At 43.7% G+C, this 24,526-nt stretch overlaps 1 protein-coding gene across 1 annotated transcript in view; it reads right to left on the bottom strand.

The window, feature by feature from the left end:
• Positions 1-23,285, bottom strand: part of tdrd12 (tudor domain containing 12) — a 28,704-nt gene extending 5,419 nt beyond the window's left edge. The window contains exons 1-32 of the mRNA XM_069162264.1: positions 23,262-23,285; positions 21,704-21,868; positions 21,458-21,594; positions 18,403-18,522; positions 18,126-18,181; positions 17,870-17,955; positions 17,593-17,770; positions 16,110-16,174; positions 15,911-16,026; positions 15,584-15,649; positions 15,433-15,484; positions 15,217-15,278; positions 14,951-15,013; positions 14,751-14,822; positions 14,540-14,614; positions 14,193-14,253; positions 13,300-13,407; positions 11,745-11,930; positions 11,481-11,634; positions 10,811-10,938; positions 10,153-10,344; positions 9,227-9,355; positions 8,855-8,972; positions 8,608-8,747; positions 7,388-7,605; positions 5,939-6,020; positions 5,309-5,490; positions 4,585-4,792; positions 2,274-2,366; positions 1,881-2,047; positions 1,469-1,762; positions 518-631 (exon numbers count right to left, since the gene is read on the bottom strand). Of these exons, the coding sequence (XP_069018365.1) occupies positions 518-631; positions 1,469-1,762; positions 1,881-2,047; positions 2,274-2,366; positions 4,585-4,792; positions 5,309-5,490; positions 5,939-6,020; positions 7,388-7,605; positions 8,608-8,747; positions 8,855-8,972; positions 9,227-9,355; positions 10,153-10,344; positions 10,811-10,938; positions 11,481-11,634; positions 11,745-11,930; positions 13,300-13,407; positions 14,193-14,253; positions 14,540-14,614; positions 14,751-14,822; positions 14,951-15,013; positions 15,217-15,278; positions 15,433-15,484; positions 15,584-15,649; positions 15,911-16,026; positions 16,110-16,174; positions 17,593-17,770; positions 17,870-17,955; positions 18,126-18,181; positions 18,403-18,522; positions 21,458-21,594; positions 21,704-21,868; positions 23,262-23,285 (3,911 nt within the window). The remainder of the gene's footprint in view (positions 1-517; positions 632-1,468; positions 1,763-1,880; positions 2,048-2,273; positions 2,367-4,584; positions 4,793-5,308; positions 5,491-5,938; positions 6,021-7,387; positions 7,606-8,607; positions 8,748-8,854; positions 8,973-9,226; positions 9,356-10,152; positions 10,345-10,810; positions 10,939-11,480; positions 11,635-11,744; positions 11,931-13,299; positions 13,408-14,192; positions 14,254-14,539; positions 14,615-14,750; positions 14,823-14,950; positions 15,014-15,216; positions 15,279-15,432; positions 15,485-15,583; positions 15,650-15,910; positions 16,027-16,109; positions 16,175-17,592; positions 17,771-17,869; positions 17,956-18,125; positions 18,182-18,402; positions 18,523-21,457; positions 21,595-21,703; positions 21,869-23,261) is intronic.
• Between the last annotated feature and the right edge of the window lie 1,241 nt (positions 23,286-24,526).

Genomic DNA, 24,526 nt, shown 5'->3' with positions numbered 1-24,526 from the left:
AAAGATTTTTAAAATGTTTTATCAGACGGTAAGAGAACCGCTAAATCCGCAAAAAAAGGGTTCAAATCCTGAGTGTTACTGTAGCAGTGCTAAAAACTGAGCAATTGAATTAACTGAACTAAACTGTAGTTTATTTTCATTTGGCCAAACATTTTAAAGTCATCTCTAGCTGATTTGATATTTTGTTTTTCTGCCACAGACTCACCTGATTAAATCTTAAACTGTGAAAGAGAACAACAGATAACAGAATAACTTCAGCAGCCAACAAAGGACAGTGATGGACTTTGTGTGAATGAGGTTTCCTACATATTACTAAACTATGTTGGATGTGTCCCTCTGATGTGACACCACCCTATAAAACAGGAACATGTTTCTACGTGTTTACTTCACACTCAGGCTGGCCGTGCTGAACATGTAGCCGCTGCCACCCGTGTAAAGTGTTCTGGATAAAAAGCCCCATTGAGTGTTTGCCGCAGCGAGTACGTGAGCGATCGATGGAAGTCTGGTCCTGACAGACCTGTAGACGACTCTGTCGGGGTAGAAGTGGCAGCGCTGACGCTCCGGGTTCGTCAGCTTCACCGTTACGGTCGCCGAGTCGGACGTCTGATACCAGCGGACCTGAGGGTGGAAACTGAAACGCAACCAGAGACAAAACAAAAGACATGAGAAGAACTTCAAGTGTTTATTAGTTCAGTTTCAGAGCCACACACTAAAAATGTAAGTTCATCTTTAACATGCTGGATCGTCCGCTGTCGACTCAACAGGATATTAAACAGGAATACTTGACAGAAGCTGCAGGGGGTGTCTTGTACCTTTTTGTCGAGTCATGGCAGTCTGTTCCTTCAGTGCTGACCTGCTGCCTGTCGCTCTCATCAGACACACCTGCACACACGCACACACACACACACACACACACACACACACACACACACACACACTACTGTATGAAAACTTTGTGTGTATTGAACACAGTTTGAATCATGGCCACATACTGAGTATTTACACAGATCTTCATATGATCTACAAGACCAACATGATCACAGTAGTGTCCATCTACAGTTCTTAATAGTTTGGATGGTAGGAGGATAAAACCTGCAGGAGCTACAAAGAACCTGTTTTTTACCGTTTTCACAGGCGTTCAGCGGAGCAGCCAGGCTGGTTGTTGTTGGGGGAACTTCTCCTCCATCTCTGTTCCTGTACATCAAAACCATCAAGTTTCTGTTCAGTTCACCAGCTGGATCAACAAACTAAAGTTACAGACTCCTCCGAGGGACTTTTTGAACATTTGTGACAATTTGTGTGTGACTTCACTGTTTTACTGTCATGTGGTGCAGTTTGCAGTGATGCCACTAGGAGGCAGCAGTGTTTTTGTGCCAGGACTCGTGTTTTCCTGAATCCTGAACCTTTAAGGCCTGAAAAAGCCGACCTCCTCATTACAGACACCGACCTCCTCATTACAGACACCGACCTCTCCATCTGCTCAACTGACTTCAGGTCAGCAGGGTGGCTGTTTGTCCGTCCGTCATCAGTCTGCTTCTCCAGCTGAGATTTCTGATCACAAGGTGGGTCCGGGTGGAGTTCAGGTGCTGGTGGTGCTTGGAGCAGGTTCTGGTTTGTTGATGGATTGAGAGGCTCACATGGCTCGAGGTGAGGAAGGTCTGGATCAGCGAGCGTCCCAACTTTGGCGACTCTGAAGGCTTCAGCCAGAACGTCTTCCTGAGCTTTGATTCTGACCTCCAGAGACGGCAAACCGTCCGCCGGCCTGCAAACATCCAAAAATGTGCTGCGTCAGGGTTCTTTCAGTGAAGGAGGCGGCTGTTCCTGATGTGCAGCCACCACTTAAGGCACTTCTACGATAGTTTCATCAGTTGTTTCCTTACGCGTGTCCCGCCTGCCTGCCGCTGCCAGCCGCTCCCTCCTGACACAGAGCCTTCAGCAGCTCCAGATGCTCCGGGTTGCTGACTCCCATCCCCGTGTTCAGAATCTCTGACTGCACGCTGTATTCATTGATGATAGTTTTCATACCTGGCACCTGGGTGAGTCGGACCTGGGTGGGATGGGGGAAGGGAAACACTTACTGGTGTCAAGTGAACTCAAAACATTTCAGAGTTCACATCAGACACAAACCTGAAACTGTCATTTAATGAGAAACCTTCAGCTGGAACAAAGTGCAGCATTTATCCAGGAAACTTTGTTATCTGTTCATCAAATTAAGTAAATGAATAACTCTGTGTCAAATGTATGAGGAGATGATTGGCGGGTAAATAATATACCATCGGATCAAGAAAAACGGTGTTTCCCAGACTGAGAACTGCTCGGGCTCGATGCTGCAGACCGTGGATCTTCTGGCTGATCGCTCTGGTGACCTGCAGGAGAAAAAGTTTCTCATTACTTAAACCACACATTACAGTTTTCTACAAGTAAAGGACAGTGAAAGCACCGGCCACAAGTGTTCAGTTTAAGAAAGTAAACTCCAACAGACGCCAGTAATGTGAGTATTGTTTTTTCCCCTGCTGTCTGTTTTGAGAGCTGATGTTGGAGTCTGAGGATGTCCTGCAGCGTAAACCAAACACACCTGAGGCTGGATTGCTTTCAAAATGCCTCAAAGAAACTTCCTGAGAAGCTCTTCAGGGGATGACAGACGTATACAGTGGTGTGAAAAAGTGTTTGCCACCTTCCTGATTTCCAATTTTTTTGCATGTCTGTCAACAAATTTAAATATTAGTCAAAGATAACACAAGTAAACACAAAATGTAGTTTTAAATGAAGGTTTTTATTGTTAAGAGAGAAAAACAATCCAAACCCACATGGCCCTGTGTGAAAAAGTGTTTGCCCCCTCCTGTTAAAACATAACTTAACTGTGGTTTATCACACCTGAGTTCAATTTCTCGAGCCACACCCAGACCTGATTACTGCCACACCTGTTCTCAATCAAGAAATCACTTCAATAGGACCTGCCTGACAAAGTGAAGTAGACCAAAAGATCCTCAAAAGATAGACATCATGTTGAGATCCAAAGAAATTCAGGAACAAATGAGAAAGAAAGTAATTGAGATCTATCAGTCTGGAAAAGGTTCTAAAGCCATTTCTAAAGCTTTGGGACTCCAGAGAACCACAGTGAGAACCATTATCCACAAATGGAGAAAACATGGAACAGCGGTGAACCTTCCCAGGAGCAGCCGGCCGACCAAAATTACCCCGAGAGAGCAGCGACGACTCATCCGAGAGGTCACAAAAGACCCCACGACAACATCCAAAGAACTGCAGGCCTCACTTGCCTCAGTTCAGGTCAGTGTTCATGACTCCACCAGAAGAAAGAGACTCGGCAGAAATGGCTGCATGGCAGAGTTCCAAGACCAAAACCATCGCTGAGCAAAAACAACATTAAGGCTCGTCTCATTTTAGCCAGAAAAAATCTTGATGATCTCCAAGACTTTTGGGAAAATACTCTGTGGACTGACGAGACCAAAGTTGAACTTTTTGGAAGGTGTGTGTCCCGTTACATCTGGCGTAAAAGTAACACCGCATTTCAGAACAAGAACATCATACCAACAGTAAAATATGGTGGTGGTAGTGTGATGGTCTGGGGCTGTTTTGCTGCTTCAGGACCTGGAAGACTTGCTGTGATAAATGGAACCATGAATTCTACTGTCTACCAAAACATCCTGAAGGAGAATGTCCAGCCATCTGTTCGTGACCTCAAGCTGAAGCCAACTTGGGTTCTGCAGCAGGACGATGATCCAAAACACACCAGCAAGTCCACCTCTGAATGGATGAAGAAAAACAAAATGAAGACTTTGGAGTGGCCTAGTCAAAGTCCTGACCTGAATCCTATTGAGATGCTGTGGCATGACCTTAAAAAGGAGGTTGGTGCTGGAAAACCCTCCAATGTGTCTGAATTACAACAACTCTGTAAAGATGAGTCGGCCAACATTCCTCCACAGCTGGAAAAGACTCATTGCAAGTTATCGCAAACACTTGATTGCAGTTGTTGCTGCTGAGGGTGGTCCAACCAGTTATTAGGTTTAGGGGGAAACACTTTTTCACACAGGGCCATCTGGGTTTGGATTGTTTTTCTCCCTTAATAATAAAAACCTTCATTTAAAAACTGAATTTTGTGTTTACTTGTTATCTTTGACTAATATTTAAATTTGTTTGATGATCTGAAACATTTAAGTGTGACAGACATGCAAAAAAAATAAGAAATCAGGAAGGGGGCAAACACTTTCATACCACTGTATATTATATCTAACAGTTTGAAAAAGAGCCAATAATCTCACTCTGGTCCTCCAGTTCTCTGATTTTCTACCTGTTGTTCTTTGTGGAAATGAAAATGACCAGTGACCTCACAACCCAATAAATGACAAACACAATGTGAAGTAGTAGGTCTTCTGGAAATAGGATAACCAGACAAAATGGAGCAAATCCAGCAAATAAAATGCCTAAAAATAAAGATGACTGTAAAAAGACCAATACTGCAACAGATTTTAGTGAATAAAAAACAACAGTACGAAGAGAGATCCATTTCATTTGTGGAGTGTTGGGCGTGTAAGTGGTTGTGAAGTGAGGAGGTGGACAGGAAACCTTGGGGTGCCAGTCGGTCTCGGCATCAACAGGCTTCACCCGGCAGACGATGATCTCCACGGCCTGGCCAGGCAGGGAGTGAAACTGCTCCGGCAGCTGAAGGACCTGATGGGATTTCACCTCCTCCTCTTTCCCCACGTCGATGAACCGAACGAAGACACTGAAAAACAGCCGGCCCCTTCTGTCGGGCACAGAGAGGACCCTCACCCTGCCACAGAGCACACAGCCACGTTACATACTGAGGTGGAACAGACACGGAGACATCCTGAATGGGTCTGTGGCGTCCGATAGGGGTGGGCGATATGGACCGAAAATAATATCTGGGTAATTTTGCGATAACAATATTTTGACGATATGACAAAATACTGAAAAATGTCTGATTACTAATTTTGATAACGTACAATTTCAACAAAATAAGAATTCTGTATTCTGTAAGTCAAAGTGAGACTCAGATCCTGTGTACATCACTGAGGGAGGATTTAGAGGTGCAGGAGAGCTGCTCTGTCAGGACGCCGACCACCATCACTTGCAGAGCTTCTAATCGCTTCCTCGCTGCTGTCGGCACATTTAACCAAGATTCTCTTTACTTTGGAGCCGACGTTTGTCCATTCATAAACTAGTTTTGGGCTTTTGTTGCACTTTTAATTCCAAACGAGTGGTGTTGTTCACGTGAGCCTCTGCCACGCTCCGTCTGTGTGTGGAGTTTTTAGATTTGATGTCAGACCTGTGGAAGACCTCGTCCTCCTGCACGGCGTACAGGCCTCCATCCAGCAGCTCCTGGGCTGCAGGTTTCTTGTCAGCGTAGTAAGAAGCCATCTCAGAGGCCATTATGTCGAAACCGCCGTCCTCCTTCCTGACGATCCGACCGTAGAAGACCGAAGCCGTTTTGATGAAGAGCGGGACGACCTGGGAGACACAGATCCACAATCAGGAGTGGAATCAGTAATGTTACTTACAGACATCTAAGTTTTTAATCAGCATTTTGTATAATTAATAAACAAAGCTCAAGGTTTCTGGCCAGGAACCCCACAAGGGAACTAATATAACCTTGAATGTTTCCATCTGCATCTGGATTTTCTCTGTCAGTGATTGTTGTTGTTTTTTTTACACGGTGATGGAGGACAGAAAAAAATAGCCTCGTATGAAGTAAAAAAGTTGGGATAATGTCTACAGATAAACATTTGTATAGAGCAGCACAACACAACAAAACAACACATCACAACACAACAAAACAAAACATCACAACACAACAAAACAAAACAACACAACACAACACAACACAACACAACACAACACAACACAACACAACACAACACAACACAACACAGACAAACAGACATGCTAACGTCCTCACCTCAATGACTCCAGCTGCAGGGAGCTCAGACTGATCCAGCTTGGAAATGAATCTGTGACGGTCGGGACACACACTGCTGTCTCTGCAGGACAGAACAGAAATAAATGAGAAGGCTGTTTTTATCTGTTTTCAGCTACAACAAATGAATCTAACACAACCTGTTGCACTCTTGGGAAGAGAGATCTTATTTGGTGTAATGAGCATCTGTGGAGATTATTCAAGGTCCAAGGTGTCACACTGTCATTCTCTAATATGTTTTTATCTTGTCAACTGTTAAGTCTCCAAATGTTCTGAAAATAGAACTAGAATTACCACATTGAGGCTGTATGCCAACCATTTGAGTTGCAGTCATCCTCCTTGTCCGTTCAGATTCATGTGATATATGTAGTGAAGACTTTGAAGGAATTTGTCCAATAAATCTGATTCGGGTAGAAGTTGTTGCCACGACAGCAGACGATGCTTCAAATCTGGACGTTGCTGTAAAGAAGCTACAGATTCTAAAAGATGGATTCTTCACACATCCTGAACCCGACACACAGAAGATCTCAACAATCAGCACCGTTTCAAGGAGGACGCCAAAGATTAGTGTCACACGTTCAGTAGCACGGCCTTCATTTAGGTTTATAGATTATACTATTGAATGGCCATAAAAGTGTTATGACGTCACAGTAAAGTTGACCTCATAGGTGACCCTGGCACCGACAGTAACTCGTGTATAATTCAGAGTAGGCATTTAAAAGGTCATCCGAGTGTTCAGCACTCGCTTGTGCCACTCAGTGAAAGAATTTTGACAAGACTTCTACTTTTCTGGCAGTGATGGACGTTTTATCACTTCATCATTTTATCCTATTAAACATGTACGTGAAAGTTTCTCATAATTATTACAATTTATTATATTATAATTCTGGAGTTATGGCCATGAATGTGTGTTGTGAGGTCGTAGTAACCCACAGTTAATATGACCTCAGTAAAACTGCAACTGACCTTCAACCCCTAAAAATCTAAACAGTTGATCATCGAGTACAAGTGAATATTTGTGTCAAATATGCATAACTTCCCTCGAATCATTCCTGAGATATCGTGTTCACAAGAATGGGACGGAAAAACAAAGTAAATCCATCGTTATAATGGTAATCCACCCAGATATAATCCCACCTGGCTTATAAAAGGGTCTGATGGCACTCTATTGGTACATTTTATGTTAAATTCAAAACACACCTGTGACTAATTAGAGATTAAGCACCACCCCTTTGAACTGTGTGCTTCACGTTGAGCTCAGATTATCTGCGGTGAAGCTAACTTTAAACCGTCTCCTCAGATAATTAAAATACAGCCGTAAGGATTAAAGACATGAACAGACTTTGAGATCACAATATCACATATTAACAGAGGTATTAAAGTATCTTTCCCAGATGAGTTTGAAATATTCAGAGGAGTGGAGGGACGGACCTGCAGACTCCGAGGCTCTTCAGGCAGCTGCAGAGAGGTCGGTTGGTCTTCTGGTCTTCCCGGGCGGCGTGGACGCCCTGAGCGAAGGACAGCAGCTCAGAGGGCAGCGGGGCGTCGGACCGTCCCAGGTATCGCAGCACGCCAACAATATGGCGGGCGTTCCTCTCCGAGATCAGCAGCACTGATCTGGTGACACGAGGGCAGCTCTCCGTTTGATGCTGGGTGCAAACCTCAGAGGAAGAAAAAAAAGCAACAACACAAACTTCATCAGGTGCAACATGAAGCTCTGAACATGGACACTGAACTAGTGGTTCTGTTACAAATCCCCTGCAGACATGTTTAGAGATGTTTATAAAATACTCTACTTTGAATTAAAAAAAAAAGTGTGTCCGTGTTCAAATACTGCAGAGGCCTTTACTCTCAAAACAGACTGAATTCTTGGAGGCCTGGATTTCACAAGACGTATAAAACATCCCTTTGAGGTTCTGGTCCATGTTGACATGATCGGATCACACAATCTTTGCAAACCGTCAGCTGCACATTCATGCTGCCAATAACTTTTATCTTATCCCAAAGGTGTTCTTCCGGATTCAGATCTGGTGACCGGGGAGGCCACTGAAGTCCAGACTTTCCTTTGTGACATGGTGCGCTATCATGCTATAAGTACCCATTAAGAGATGGTTCTAAGACTGGAAACAGTTTTCCAATCTTTAACTGTCCAGTTTTAGACTTCAGCCTCAGATGTCTGTTCATTGACGACCTGAAGAGAATCTGATGTCGTCTTCTGCTGTTGCAGCTCAAGTTTTGACATAAGATGCTCCTCTGCTCACTACAGTTGTAAAGTTATCCGAGTTAAAGCAGCCTCTCTGTTAGCTCCCGCGTCACTTCTCATCTGACCTTCCTCATCAAGATGTTTACGTCCACAGAATTTCTGCTCACTGAATTTTAGTTTTTTTCACCACTCCAACTGTAATGACTGTTGTTCATTAAAACCCCAGGAAACCAACAGGAATCAGTCAAAGTCACTAAGATCCCATTTTCTGCCGTTTGACGAGAACCGCTGAATAAATGTTAGCTGAAGCTCTGCAGCTGTATCTGCAGGATCTTATGCATCGCACTGCTGATTGGAAAACAGCATGTGTTCATAGTAAAGAGCTTCCTGAGTGTAAACAAGACAATGAGACTTCATCCAGCTCATTCATCCGTTTGCTTGTTCTTACTCGTTCTGAGAGGTTTCGGAAGTTCGCAGCCATGCAGAAGAGTCGGCTGCCGAACAGTTTGGGAGAAGTGGGGAAACCGTAGTGGACGACACAAGTAGCATCTCTGATGCCCAGACACTTCAGACACTCGTTGGTGGTCACTGAAACAAAAAAAGGACAGCAGCTCTGGTCATGTTCAGGCAGTAGATGTTTTAAAGGTTGATGACGTTCTCTGTGAAAGCCGTTTCCATAAATATATTCAGTTTACCCAGAATAACATGAGTGCCGGGGCCGATGTCTTTCCTCCACTGCTGGATGACGAAGTCGAACTGGTGAGTTAACCCCTCGTGGGTCTTGAGGCAGAAAGCTGATTTGTTGCTCACAGCCTGAAGGACAGAACAGATTCAAGTTAAAGCTCAATGTTCTATCAGAGGTCATCAATCTACAATAGAGTCTTCCAGTGTTTTCATGATATTTATCTACTGCTTCAGTTCATGTATTTCCCAGAATGCCTTTTGACAACCAACTGAAAACAGGAAAGTGAAAAGCGAGTAGTGAAGACAGCTCCGTGGACTGTTGGTACGCCCTCACCAAACCTGCAGTCAAACACGGGAAAGTACAACTGAAACTGAAGTGTCACCTTGAACACGTCTTCAACCTCCTGAACCGAGTTCGCTACAATCAGAGTCTTCTGGCCAACATCGGTGTTGAAATCGAGTGCACCCAACAGCACTGAGATCTTACTGCTCTCCAGAGTCATGAGGATGACCTGCAGGAAGAAAAAAACATACATGAAAATCAGGTCAACATTAAATAGATACAGAACTTACTCTCAGCTACACTAAAACGTATGACAGCTGCACAGTTTGTGTGTTTGTCCTTCGGTCTGTACAGACAAAGTGAGTGCATTTCACTTGGAAACTGAACTGAGGCTACATGTGTGCTGATCCTTTCATTATGGGGAGCAATTAAAAAGCTCATAGACTGTTTCTGACAAATGTGGTGCAACACTGTGACGTGCTCTGAGCAGTGGAAGCTATAACATCTGTGAGTAAATATTCGCCTGATCAACGTCAGCAAAGTAAGTTCCACACATTTTATGAGCAGCGGTCGAGGCAAACCGGCAATTTAACCCTGGACCTGAAACTTGAGCAGAGATCAACGTTTGACCCAAATCTGTAGAGAACACAGGGAAGTTGCAAGGATGGTTTGTGGGACGTGACAAACGTGTTGTTCCGTGCTCGGTGCTGACAGTCTGACCCCGGAGACTTAATCATACACAAGCCCACAAATTTGATGTGCACTCTGCTAAAGTTTATGGTGAAACTGCAGATGCACCTCACGTCACAAAAACATGTGTAACTCGGGTGCCGATGTTGATGAAGTGACGTTTTAAGTTTCAGCTTCCCTCTGCTCCGTGCACGTCACGGTGCTGCGCTTCGTTTACACACAGCAGGAGCCGTCTTTCAACTTTTGCCTCTCAGATATTTTGAAATTTTGGGATTTACAGACCTCCGTGTATCCTGGCGAAAATATAATGTTAATACTACACGGGAAATGACTGACCTGCTGAACGTTCCCATAGAGAGCAGCTTCTTCAGGGACAGTTATGACAACGCAGGGGTACGGCATGTGATTGGCTAACAAACCCTCCATGTGACTGGTCCATCTTTTCGCCATGGCAACCAGCTGCTGAGGACAGGAAGCTTTCTGCTCGCTGGAAGTCACTTTCTGGAAATGCTGCAAGATGGTCGTCATCTAACGGGAGATGGTTCATGTTTAAAGAAACATGCAGGGGAAAAAAAAAAAAAAAATCCCTTTTGGTTTGTTAAAGTGTTCCTGTGAACATGACAAGTTCATGTTTTTACTTCAACAGTTTAAAAAAAAATTAACATAAAAATGGGTCTCAATATTTATAAATTTGAACGTTCCACCCAACATTTAACATGTTTGGACAAAAAACATTTCCCATCTAGAAAGGTGCGACTTTCTATAATGAAAATGTCACAAATGAAAGGATATTTCTAGTTGGAGCCAAATAACAAGTGATGTGTTCATATTTACACTTGTCCAAAGATGATTTTCACTCAGAGAGAGGACAGTTTCTATTTGCTGTTCAGAACTTCACACAGAAGGTTGTCTCTATGGAAAACACCAGAACTGACCACACCATGTTTCAAACAGCCTGTTTGCAACTCGCCGAGGTTAAAGGACAAGTCGTCACCTCGTCGGGAGCGAGAGCAAAGAGCTGGTCAGCCTCGTCCAGCAGCAGGTGGTACAGCCGGAGGAACAGGAAGCAGTGACAAGACAGCAGACGGACCAGGGAGAAAGGAGTGGTCACTAACAGCAGGCCTGGGGGAAGGAAATCAAGAGGACTATATTACATCCATACTTGTAAATAAACATATTATATTTTCAATAATATGGCGTTTAATTAGGTTAATCAAGTTGACCTCTGAGACTTTGAGATCAGATACCGTGACTGATGTCAGTCAAACCTGTCGAGTGTTTACAGTGACAGGAGGATAAAGTGTGTACAAGCAGGCTGAGGATCAGAGACAAAAGCACCAATAGAAACTCTTGTCTCCTCCACAGGTCCCGCCCATTACTTCATATTCAACTTACAAGCAACAGTTTTTGATTTGCAAACAAAGATTGAGTCTGATTCACAATAAAGATGTTTTATGAGCAAAATCTAGGAGTCTGGCTGAAACCAACAGAACTGTAAACTCAACGCTGTCTTTGATGCTTGCATAAAAAATGAACTTGGTCAACTTGGTGAGTGAGCGAATATTGTGGTTTGAGACCAATTGAACGCCACACTATAAAAACCTCAAAAACGTTAAGTTATTGACTGACTGCCACACTGAGATGACAGACGATGCTTCGCTCACAGTTTTTAGGGATCTTGACGGCCCTGGCCTCGTCCTTGCCGATGCCCAGCAGCACGCTGACGGGGTGGAGGATGTGGGCGACTTTACTCTCCTCCAGCAGGTCGTACACTGCCTGCACCTTCTCCCAGCCTGGACAGAGCAGCACCGCTATGGGCTGGATGGAAACACAGCAACATGAAGGGTGCGCTTCTATGAGTGCTGCTACGTCTGACGTTATATTCGGCAGCACCGCTATAAGAATCCACTCAGCGTTAACATACTCACCCCTGAGCTGGAGGTGGGGGAGGTGAAGATGGAGTTGAGGAGGATGTGGGTGAGGAGCGGGGTGAGGTAGCTGAGTGGCCGGTCAGCGTTGTGGGAGACGATTACGGTGTTGCATCCTCGAGCCACGGCTGGCCAGCCGTAACAGTCAGCTGGAGACAACGAGCCGTACTGCTTCCTCCGCAACACCTGAAGACAAACACCACACAACACACCAAAATAAAAGCTCCTGTGTTTCTGCCTCCCAGCTGATTCCTGGCTTGTGTAAAAGATAGTTGGGGCTGATCAGGGATCTGGTCTCCACTTCTAGGACAGGCTGTTAAAAGCCATCCAGGGCTGCCTCTGACACCTACTGACTGCTGTGGTTTCTTGTCTTGAATACCTCTGATCTGGTGGTGAATCACTGAAGCCTAATTTCTTTTTACAACATGAGTACAGCTCTGAGTGTCTTTCAAAGCCCTTTCGTTAGAAATAGAAGTCTGTTATATTCTGAAACAATAAAATACACATTGACAGACACCAACACTTCACCCCTCTACCGACAGCACTGACATGCTCTCATCATTGACTGTGCTGCTTCCTTCCAGGATTTAGCCATTTTTTTCTAAAACAAAATTGTCCCATTGTAGGTTCTATTCCTGGAGAGAAAGATGCTATAATTACATTAAATTCTACACTAAATACTTGACACTCATTGTCGAAGTTTGACCTGTTAAACCAGCTGTTCTTTGTTTAATGTGAATTCACTCAATTCAAATGGTTTGCACCGCACATACTAGCATTTCTTTATATGAGAAAGGACCATTTATGACTATTTATTAAAAGGAACCGAATATACTGGAAACATATTTGACTCTTTTACCATTTTAAACCGGCAACTACCATCACTGCAGATATGAATTACCATAATTGACCAAATGATAAAATTTTAAACAAACTGGAAAGATTTTCCTTTAGTACCACAAACCTTTAAAAAATAAAACATTGTGACTAAACTTACTAATTGTGATTGTGTCATAAAGCTGTATTGTATCATATTGTGTATTTACACATTTGCACATGTGGTCCAACATCTCTCAGCTCCTACTAATGCAGATAAACAAAATATCTTTCCATTATTCTGCAAACAACTAACTGATTTACATGACAGTGTCAGCAGCTGACGACAGTTTAATGAGCAGGTGTATTGAGAACAACCCAATCCTGATGTAAGAGAATTATCATTAACAACTTTTTTTTATAGTGTACAAACATTTCAGTTCTAGACTTTTGTTATTTCAGAAAAAAAACAACTCTAAAAGTTATAAAACTGGAACTGTGTTAGTAACAGTAAAATCAATTTCACATTTCTAATTTGACCTTTAAATCAGGAGTGTTTTTGTAACTGCTGCAATCAAAAATGTTAGATTTTTCCTGGAAGGAACTGATTTATTGTTACACAGGTTCAAATCTCTCACGTCTCCTAAAACCCTGACTTTTCTTATTTTAATTTTTGTCTTATTTTCAAGTGTAAACAGCCTAAAAAAAAAAAAAGCTCTCTGGGCTCATTGTTGTTTACCGAGCGGAGAGCCTCTGTGATGGGGGCGTCCTGCAGGCTCTTGCAGGGCTCCACCGGGAGGGCCGAGTGCACCAGGATGCCGCTCCTCCTGGGATCACTGGGAGCCGCCTGAAGACAGTCAGGACACAAGACAAGGACCACACTGTAAAAATGGGACATGCCAGAGCAACAGACAAATGAAGGTGTTTTTTTCCTTCCATTTTGCCTGAAATGATCAATACTATTGATTTTTAGTTCAAGGTCGGCCACCTGAACTCAACGTATGGATAACTAGAACTACGTGCTTCTACATTTCTCAACACTCATAATATATGAAGTAAAGTCTGTTTGTCCAATAAATCTATAAATCTGATTCTGATAGAGCACAAAGTTGTTGCCATAACAGCAGAAGATGGCTTAAATATGGATGTTGCTGCAAAGAAGATAGAGATTATAACACTTGGATGCTTGACACGCCTTGACCTTTGACCTTTTGGATATTGAATGTGATCGCGTCGTCATTTTATAATTAGTGTGTGAATCGTGAATTATGGCCACAATGGTATTTTGTGAGGTCACAGCGACCTTTGACCTCCAAACTCTGAATGTTTGTGCCACATCTCACTGAGAGATGGCATTCATTCTAGGACAGACGTGAGGTCACAATGAACTTTGACTTACAAAACCTGTTGCGTTTATCTTTCAGTCCGAGAGAACTTTGTGCAAAATGCAGAAATCCCCTCAAGGCATTCCTGAGATATCATATTCATGTCAACATTTCAGTGTTAATGCCTTTGTGTCGGGGACCAAAGGTATTAAAACACAAACGCCACCAACCTTCACAGCACAATTATGAGCAGCAGCTTCTGTAATAAATTTTGTTCATGAAGTTTAGCATGAAGTGAAAAACCCACCACGTCGTCTGCAGCGTCAGGATCCCGGTTCAGAGGCTTTGGGTTCAACCACTCCAGCAGGCTGCAGCAAACACAACAGTCGAGGATTAAAAAAAACAGCTTCATTCAAAAAAATCCGGCTGTTTTCACACACGAACATGAGATTTCTCACTGTAACATCCTGCTGCTTTACTCAGAAACACACCAAAGAACTGACTGCAGCCCTGACAGGTCAGCCTGTGGTCTCTACAATGATCCAACTCTCCTCTCCCGTTGGGAGTTTGTTGAACAGGTTCAGGTGTAACACCGAGTCTGAAAACACTCATCATGCTTGTATGTGAAGAGTTGGACTCTGAGCTGCAGCTCACCGTGAACAGGCCCAGTCCTCCTCAGTCCTCTGGGTCTCCACAGCTAGTCCGGACGCTACCGACCTACTGGTACTGCTGAAAAACAAGAGACACAGTGGAGACGGTTCAGCTCCGAAACGCGAAAGAAACTTATCTAATTTAGATGGATTACAATTAGTCCTAATATTTACACTTTAATAAATCAAACAGCTACTAGTGAAAAGCACTCGACCTTGAATCTCCAGCTGCCAGATGTTCAACCTGACTGCTCTCAAGGAGATCTTCCACTCCACGTTTTTGATTGCTGGAAAAACAAATCAGTTTGTAGACCAAGACTGCAGTTACGGAGGGGATCGTTTAAAAAAAACAAAAAACCTGCTCAAATAATTAACACTGCTATTAGAAGTAATAATAAAATGATCAGGAATTCACCTCGTATGAATCGATGCTTGCTCGTCGGGGGTTACTGGCTCACTCTTGTGTAACGGCATTAATCTGTGACACAAATCATATACAGTGAAAAACTGTGCACCATTACTCCGACGTATAATATTGACCTGCTGAGTTTACTGTCATGAAAAAGCTGACGTTTCTTAAACAGATTTTTTTAGTCACAGTATGACAAAGTAATAATGAAGTGAAAATTGTATTGAATTTCTGGAGACCTGCAAGTAGCATACAGTTGTTGTTCTGCACACGTATTGGAGGCTGCAGTCATCTCCGGAGGTCGACAGTCATTCAACTCTTCATTCAGACCGGCCTGGAGGTAAAACAAACCAGTTCATTGTTCAGGAAGTTGTTAAGTTTGCTAAAGCACCATCCCAGACTGAAGCTAGAGGAAGCCCATAGACCCCAAAGGATACGACACTGAAAACTGTCCTGATGATTCTCAGCAGTATGTGACATATACTCACACTGAGTGCTGTCTGCTGGTAGCTGCTGCCAGGATTCAGGAACTTCAGGAACCTGAAGAGGAAAGAGAAACTGTCAGTAACGACCAGATAAGATGGTAGAACACGTCCTGTTGGTTTCAGTCAATCATATGAAAGATGCTGAGTTTCTCACCTGAACAGACTCAGGTTTTTGGTCAGAGCTGCAGCCAGAGACGAGTCGGTGTCCTCTGAAGAGTCACTGAAGCGTTAGAGCAAGTCGGTTAACACAGATGTACATGAAACAAACCGCACGCAACAAAAATATTAATGCAACACTTTTGTTTTTTCTCCCATTTTTCATGAGTTGAAGTAAGTCTTCAATCTTTTATTGAGCAAAAACAAAAGTGTTGCAACAATATTTTTGTTGAGAGTATACTGTGTATATACTCCGACACAACTCATCCATCATCATGTCTCAGTCCAACAGTAAACTCCTGAACTGAACCAAAGGAGCGCTCACCTCTCTGGAGCAGCAGCGTCCAAACTATTGCTGGATTGGCTGCTTGGAGACGGTGGTTCTCCCGTGACCTTTGACCTCTGATCTCCCTCAGAGGTCACCAGGCTATGCCATTGGCTCTAAAAACAGCACAGAAGTCAGAGGTCAAGACGTGGATATTTACTGGAGCACTAACAGTAAGACAGTGAGCAGAGCTGCAGACCTGAGGTGCAGAGGCAGCCGTCAGCCAATCCCCCGCAGAGGCTGTCGCCGAACTCTGTGATGTCACTGCAGGTAAAACCAGATCACACTGAGAGGACCGTCGCCGTGAAACAAAACTCTTTCACTCCATATTCAAATTAAAACTGTGACACATTAAGAAACAACTGAAAACAAACATACATTCAGACTTCTTTACACATAACAAACAACAGATCAATTCAAAAGGACCACCGATGCTGCTTCTGTGGAGGATCAAAATCCCACAAGCAACTTTTAGCTTTTCATCCATGTTGACTTTGAGATTTTTATCATTTCTTTAAAGTAGAAAACTCAACATCTGTAATTGAATGACTCCATCTGCTGACGAAGATCAGGTGATTTAAATGAAACACCCAGATACTATTAAATCGAGCTCGAGATGAAACGGTTTGCAGGCAGCTGCTAATGAGATAAAGAACTAACAAAATAATCATTTAAGTTATGAATATCATATTTAACTCTATTTATTGTTCTACATTCTACAAAGGAAAATGGAGAAATACATAGTTTCATCTGTTTATGTCTGCACTGGTCTGTGTGCAGCCTAAAATGTATGACAAACCGTACACATATACAGCAGATGTAGTGGATGTGTTCATATACAGGTTCCCCCAGTTAAAACGCCTCAAAGGCCTTCATTTAATACCACACAGAATGCAATTTAATATTTCTGAGTATGATGGAAAACCAGCAGCTGATGCTTTTTTTTGTTATATCATAGTAAATTAAATATCTTTGAGTTTTGAGTTGAAAACAAGAAAAAAAATAGCAGGAAAGATCAAATATTGAAGAGTTTGGAAACGGAATTGAGAATTTATAATATCTTCGAAGGCCTTTATTTGAAGAAAGTGAATTAACTGCTGTTTGCAGACATCCCTCCAGTGAAAATCAAGTTTCTAACCCTGTCCACATGTCCTTCCATGTGGTGTTTTAATATGCTACAATATAATGTGCGAATAAGCAATCAACGACAAAGCTGAGCATTTCAACTTTACAACTGCTGCGTAAAATACAGACAGTTCTTTGAGACAGTCTCAAAAACACGGATTCACACAGGCAGGTTTTTACATGTCACATATCTAAAGAATGAATTCAAGTGAGACTTTCCATATTATCGCGCTGACAGCTGAAGCAGCGGAGGGTTGGCTGGAGAGGTGGGGCGGTTTGTACATTCATAGATCAGCTAGTACTGAACAAAGGTGGAGGAACATTTAAGTCATTTTAAGGTACTTTTCTTCTAGTTTTTTTCTTGGAAATAATTTCTAAATATGTAATTTTACTGAACAGTGATGAGTTTTTAAAGGTTTCATCAATACCAGGAGAGGAATGTAAAAGCTTTTTGAGACCTGCAGATGCCCCAAACATATGAAGACACCCAGAGTACCGTTAACTACACTGTCTGTGTGTCTGAAGAGCTGCGAGCAGGCTGTGATATTTCTGTTTACCAGCAGATGGTTGGTTTTGTGCTGTCAGCTTGTTGGAGGCTGTGGAGACAGTCAGGGTTAAAATGCTGGAGGACAACATGACAGGAAGTCGGTCCCCCTCGTCCAGGCCGCCACAGTCAGAAGACGCTCGGGTGTAATATGCAAACTTCTTTGCAACCAACTCGTCGTTCACACAGATCTAGAAAAAAAAAGAACGTATGATCCTGGTGATTTGTTTTCCTGAGGATTAAAACTGTTTACATCTGTTTACAGCTCTCTGTTGAACATGAATGTTCACCTTGATGTTGCCAACAGTCAGGTAGAGATTAACGGAGGTGGACTCTGGCTCTGATTCACGCAGGACAGCTTCTGTCTGAGTCGACGCTTTGAGATGCAAGGATGCAAAATATAAAAGTGATTCCTTCATTTTCAAACAAGTTTTAACTTTAGCAACGTTTTAGGACACGTCAAATGTCGCTTCTAACATTTAAAGCCACCAAAACACAAACGAATTCCACCACAGTTGTTGCCCATCTATCAGCCATGTTGCTCACCTTGCAGCAGGTTGTGCAGGTAGAGTGTTGCTGAGCTGTCCCACTGCCTGGATGGACTGCAGGGGAGAAGAAAAACACATGCAGAAGAAAAATCAAGTAACTTCACAACACAAGAGACAAAAGAGGGCAAAAAAGGAATTGGGATTTTGCTGAAATGTTGCAGCTTCTAAACTACTTTATTTCTTAAATTTTAGGGGTGTTTTTAATCACATGGATAAAGTTCAGTGAAGACCCAGTCCTTCAACAGTTAAGGAGGTAGGCGACAACACTGTCTTACATGAGCTCTGCCGTCTCCTCGTATAAAGAAACATGCATAGTTGTTGGTTCAATTCCTGCCAGGTGGAACTTCCTCACCCAGAAAGGAAGCTGCAGGAAGTTCTGCATCACCACTCGGATCCTGTTAGAGGGAGACGAGAATACAGAACAAACCGAGGAGCGGAGGTGAACCATCACATACACACTCTCACACACAATATTTAATAATACTGTTCATATAAATGTTCCTGAGTTATGGGGTTGAATAATGGCCAGACAAGTGATTTTGAAGAACATTGAACTGTCACAGTAGATGGGACCTTTGACCTTTTGATATTAAATGTCATCCCTTCATCATAACTTTTCTGTGTCAATGTTGTCATAATCAGTGAATAAATTCTTTAGTTATGGCCAAAAAATGTGTGTTGTGAAGTCACAATGACCTTTGACCTTTTACCACCGACCTCTAAATAGTTCATTCTTGAGGCCGAGTTAATATTCGTGCCAAATTGGACAAAAATTCCCTGAAGGCATTCCTGAGATATCACGTTAATGGAAATTAGATGAATTAAGGTAAGTGACCTCGACCTTTGACCCCAACAATATAATCAGTTTAGTATTATCATGGCTGCCAAATTACATTTTTGAAAAAAAAAAGTATATAATTTTGACACAGAAACATGAATTTTACAAGCGTAAAAACAAACATGTGACCACGTCCATACATGATTGTGCACATATGAAACATGTTGTTTTGGAACATTTTCATGGTGTCATGTGTGAAGCTCATGTAAATTCCTGTGAAAACTTTTTCCACTTATTTTCCCCATGTTATCATATGTTGCAACATGTAGTAAACGTGTCATACAGTACCAGTCAAAAGTTTGGACACACCTTCTCATTCAGTGGTTTTTCTTTATTTTTTTTCTACAGTGCAGATTAATATTAAAAACATCCAAACTATAAAGGAACATACGGAATTATGTCGTAAACAAAAAAATGCTCAACAAACCAGAATATGTTTTATATTTTAGATTCTTCAAAGTCGCCACCTTTTGCTTTGATGACAGCTTTGCACACTTTTTTTTTTTTTTTTTTTTTTTGACCTTTATTTAACCAGGTAAAATCAATTGAGAACCAATTCTCATTTACAATGATGACCTGTCAGCACAGTCCACACAGTGACACAAACAGCACAGATACACTTGAGATTCTTTCAATCAGCTTCACGAGGTCGTCACCTGGAATGGTTTTCAGTTAACAGGTGAGCCTTGTCAAGAGTTCATTTGTGGAATTTCTTGCCTTGTTAATGTGTTTGAGAGCATCGGTTGTGTTGTGCAGAGGCAGGGTTGGTGCACAGTCCTACACAGTGAATACGTTTATTCAACGACAGTTCTAATCCATATTATAGTAAAAAAAAAAAAAACATTCAACTAAGTAAAGAGAAACGACAGTCCATCATTACTTTAGTCAGTCAATCCGGAAAATTTCAAGAACTTTGAATGTATCCTAAAGTGCAGTCGTGAAAACCATCAAACGCTCTGATGAAACCGTCTCTCATGAGGACCGCCCCAGGACAGGAAGACCAAGAGTTACCTCTACTGCAGAGGATAAGTTCATTCGAGTTACCAGCCTCAGAAACCACAAATTAACAGCACCTCAGATTAGAGCCCACAGAAATGCTTCGCAGAGTTCAAGTAGCAGACACATCTCAACATCAACTGTTCAGAGGAGACTGCGTGAATCAGGCCTTCATGGTCCAATTGCTGCAAAGAAGCAATACTGAGGAAGAACAAGAAGAAGAAGAGACTTGCTTGGGCCAAGAAACACAAGGAATGGACATTAAACCAAAATCTGTACTTTGGTCTGATGATTCCAAATTTGAGATTTTTGGTTCCTCCCGCCGTGTCTTTGTAAGACGCAGAAAAGATGGTTTCTACATGTGTGGTTCCCACCGTGAAGCATGGAGGAGGAGGTGTGATGGTGTGGGGGGCTTTGCTGGTGACACTGTTGGTGATTTATTCAGAATTCAAGTCATACTTAACCAGCATGGCTCCCACAGCATTCTGCAGCGACATGCCATCCCATCTGGTTTCAGCTTAGTGGGACCAGCATTTGTGTTTCAACAGGACAACGACCCCAAACACACCTCCAGGCTGTGGAAGGGCTGTTTGACCAAGAAGGAGAGTGATGAGTGCTGCGTCAGATGACCTGGCCTCCACCATCACCGACCTAAACCCAATGAGACAGTCTGGGATGAGTTGGACCGCAGAGTGAAGGCAAAGCAGCCAACAAGAGCTCAGCACCTCTGGGAACTCCTTCAGGACTGTTGGAAAACTATTCCAGGTGAACACCTCATGGAGCTGATTGAAAGAATCCCAAGAGTGTTCAAAGCTGTCATCAAAGCAAAAGGTGGCTAATTAGAAGAATCTAAAATATAAAACATATTCCTAGTTTGTTGAGCATTTTTTTGTTTACCACATAACTCCACATGTTCCTTCATAGTTTGGATGTCTTCAATATTAATCTGCACTGTAGAAAAAAATAAAGAAAAAGAAAAACCATTGAATGAGAAGGTGTCCAAACTTTTGACTGGTACTGTATATGTGATCACGTGTACCATGTAGAAAACTCGTGTTTTTTCTCGAGGCAGGATGACTTTCTCCCTCAGCACTCAGTCTTTAAACACATCTCTGTTCAACAGTGTAACACCACCACCTGTAGGCAGCAACATCCCATCTGATATCTCCGTCATTAACTACTCATGAACTGTCCTGCTTCAGAAAGACATTATTTGTCTGTATTTTATGTCTAACCTCATACTGAACTAATTCTCTGACCGTGTGTTTGTTTTCTCAGAAAAAAAACTTTTATTATGAGAAGATGAAGATGTTCTTGCCTGAAGCCAGAGAATAAAAATATACATTCATGCTAAACACCTCTAGAGACCATGAAACATAAAGTTATAAAAATCAAATATCTTAAATCAACGTGGTCTAAAATGTGTATATTTGTGTCTTCATGGTAGAGTTGAAGTGGTCGTGTGTTGAAGAGGACTGAAGCTGCTCTGGTCTTACTGGTCTGAGGGAACAATGAGTCGTTCTCCGTAGTCGACCAGGAGGCAGCGAGCCTGACAGGATATCGAGTCCATGAAGATCGACTCCACCACCGCCCGACACCATGACTTAATCCCCTCCCAGTACAACACACACACCTGAGAGGAAACACAACAGCGACACACACAAACAACCCGTCACCGGTCAGGAGTCCCAGGCGGGCGTCTCCTCACATGGGTGGTCCCAGACAGGAGGTGTTATGATAACCTGTCCCTCCTCCAACACGTTGGGCTTCAGTCGATGCAGGTCCCGGGTGACGTCGTGGTAGAAGAGGTTCATCTGAGCCAGCAGGTTGTTGTAATCCTCTGTGGTGTCGGTGTCGTTGCCGGGACCCCGAACCACCCTGCCCCAGAGGCACGACGGGTTGTCCACCTGCAGGAGCCACAGGACACCTTTCCTACCGAATCCATATCCAAGCACATCATCTCTCTGTTCACATTGACTCTTCAATATCGTGTTCAAGAAAATAGGAAAATAATGGGTCAGTGTAACTTTGACCTTTGACCTCTCATGACTTCACACACCGGGCTGAGACCGGCTGTAACCGACTGCTGTGACCGGCTGTAACCGACTGCTGTGACCGACTGTGACCGGCTGTAACCGACTGCTGTGACCGGCTGTAACCGACTGCTGTGACCGACTGTGACCGGCTGTAACCGACTGTGACCGACTGTAACCGACCAATGGCCGACTGTAACCGACTGTAACCGGCTGTGACCGACCAATGGCCGACTGTAACCGACAGTGACCGACCAATGGCCGACTGTAACCGACCAATGACCGACTGTAACCGACTGTGACCGACCAATGACCGACTGTAACCGACTGTGACCGACTGTGACCGGCTGCTGTGACCGCTGTGACCGACCAATGACCGACTGTAACCGACCAATGACCGACTGTGACCGACTGTAACCGACCGTAACCGACTGTGACCGACTGTAACCGACCAATGGCCGACTGTGACCGACTGTAACCGACCAATGGCCGACTGTAACCGACTGTGACCGACCAATGACCGACTGTAACCGACTGTGACCGACTGTAACCGACTGTGACCGACCAATGACCGACTGTAACCGACTGTGACCGGCTGTGACCGACTGTAACCGGCTGCTGTGACCGCTGTGACCGACCAATGACCGACTGTAACCGACCAATGACCGACTGTAACCGACTGTGACCGACTGTAACCGACTGTGACTGACCAATGACCGACTGTAACCGACCAATGACCGACTGTAACCGACTGTGACCGACTGTAACCGACTGTGACCGACCAATGACCGACTGTAACCGACCAATGACCGACTGTGACCGACTGTGACCGACCAATGGCCGACTGTGACCGGCTGTGACCGACCAATGGCCGACTGTAACCGACTGTGACCGGCTGCTGTGACCGACTGTGACCGACCAATGACCGACTGTAACCGACTGTGACCGACCAATGACCGACTGTAACCGACCAATGACCGACTGTAACCGACTGTGACCGACTGTAACCGACTGTGACCGACTGTGACCGACCAATGGCCGACTGTAACCGACTGTGACCGACTGTAACCGACCAATGACCGACTGTAACCGACCAATGACCGACTGTAACCGACTGTGACCGACCAATGGCCGACTGTAACCGACTGTAACCGGCTGTGACCGGCTGCTGTGACCGACTGTGACCGACCAATGACCGACCAATGAACGAGGCTGCCAGCAGCCACGGTGACTTCATTAACAAGCAACTTGTGAAAAGCTGTCTTACCTTCAAAATGGATATTTTCAACATCCTGAGTTTGTCGATCCAACCCACCGTCTTCCAACAGCAGGTACTACAAAGACACCACAAACAGTACACGTGTTTCTGGGTTTCTTGCACCAAATAATGATGAAAGTTTGAAGGCCACAGTTTTGCACTTGACCGACCCGCACCGACCAGCTGGCTGGCTAACGTTAGCAGCTCACCGGAAACACAACAGTTCACGGAACAACTGGACTTCGACGGGTTCCGTTGATGCCATGTTTTGCTGTTCCTCTGTTTGCTTGCCATCTACTTCAAACATTACAAACATACCCGTTTCAGTGCCGCCACAGCCGCAGTCTGCTGGTCGACCAAAAGATGGAGGAGTGTATTACCTCGTCTGACCCCGAGGGGTCGCTGCAGAGACACGAGACAAACACGTGGTAAGATTCAGTTACACGGCGGCACAACTTAACCGCAAAAAACGGCGATGTGTTGTAAACTGTGTTGTGTTCAAACAAGCCACTGTATTTGTAACAGGGCAGGTTGTATTATATCTTCAAGTCGCTGCTCTGATAAAGTTCAGAAACAGGAGGCCGACCTGCTCACAGGGCAGCGCACACAGGTAGTTATTACAACCGGCTCAGAGCTGAGGCCTCGACCACCAGGCAGGTTCAACATAGTCAGGATATCTGTTATCGAGCTGAACTTAACCCAACAAACGAGGTCACGTGATCTGGTCAACAACACGTCAACACCGGGTTTCACAACCTATCACGAGCGCGTTCACACAAAAAGAGGAGGAGCTTGTATCGTCTGACCAATCACAGACAAGGACAGGTGTACTGACAGCTGAGCCACCTATTTAAAAAACGAGGAGCAAACTGTAATTAACAAAACAAAAAACATAAGGAAGTTAAACACATAATCCGCACTGGTCTTTTCATTGGATTTTGTGACAATTAATTAGGTTGTGAAGTTAAAGTTTTGCTGTTGAGGATCATACATTCTTGATATGGCTGTTTTAAGAACACGTTTTGCTGATGTTATGGCTTTCAGCCAGTGACAACACATAATCACTTAAAAAAAAAATAAAAGACTTTCCAAATTGTCATTCTGATATGGATACCTCTTGATATGAAGGGATTATTTATGCAAGGATGTGCCCTAGTACAACTATTAGAGGCTGGTTGAGTGCTTTGGTGTTTGGAAAGCTGGTATGTGTCCTCCGCTCCTCCAGGGGGCGACGTTCAAGTCGGTGGGTCTGTCCTCTGGATCAACGGATGACA

This window comes from Embiotoca jacksoni, unplaced genomic scaffold (assembly GCF_022577435.1).
Source record: "Embiotoca jacksoni isolate LCO1_2020_lvr unplaced genomic scaffold, fEmbJac1.0.p SCAF_3, whole genome shotgun sequence".
Lineage (NCBI taxonomy): Eukaryota > Metazoa > Chordata > Actinopteri > Embiotocidae > Embiotoca > Embiotoca jacksoni.
This window is presented reverse-complemented; position numbering and strand designations above follow the sequence as displayed.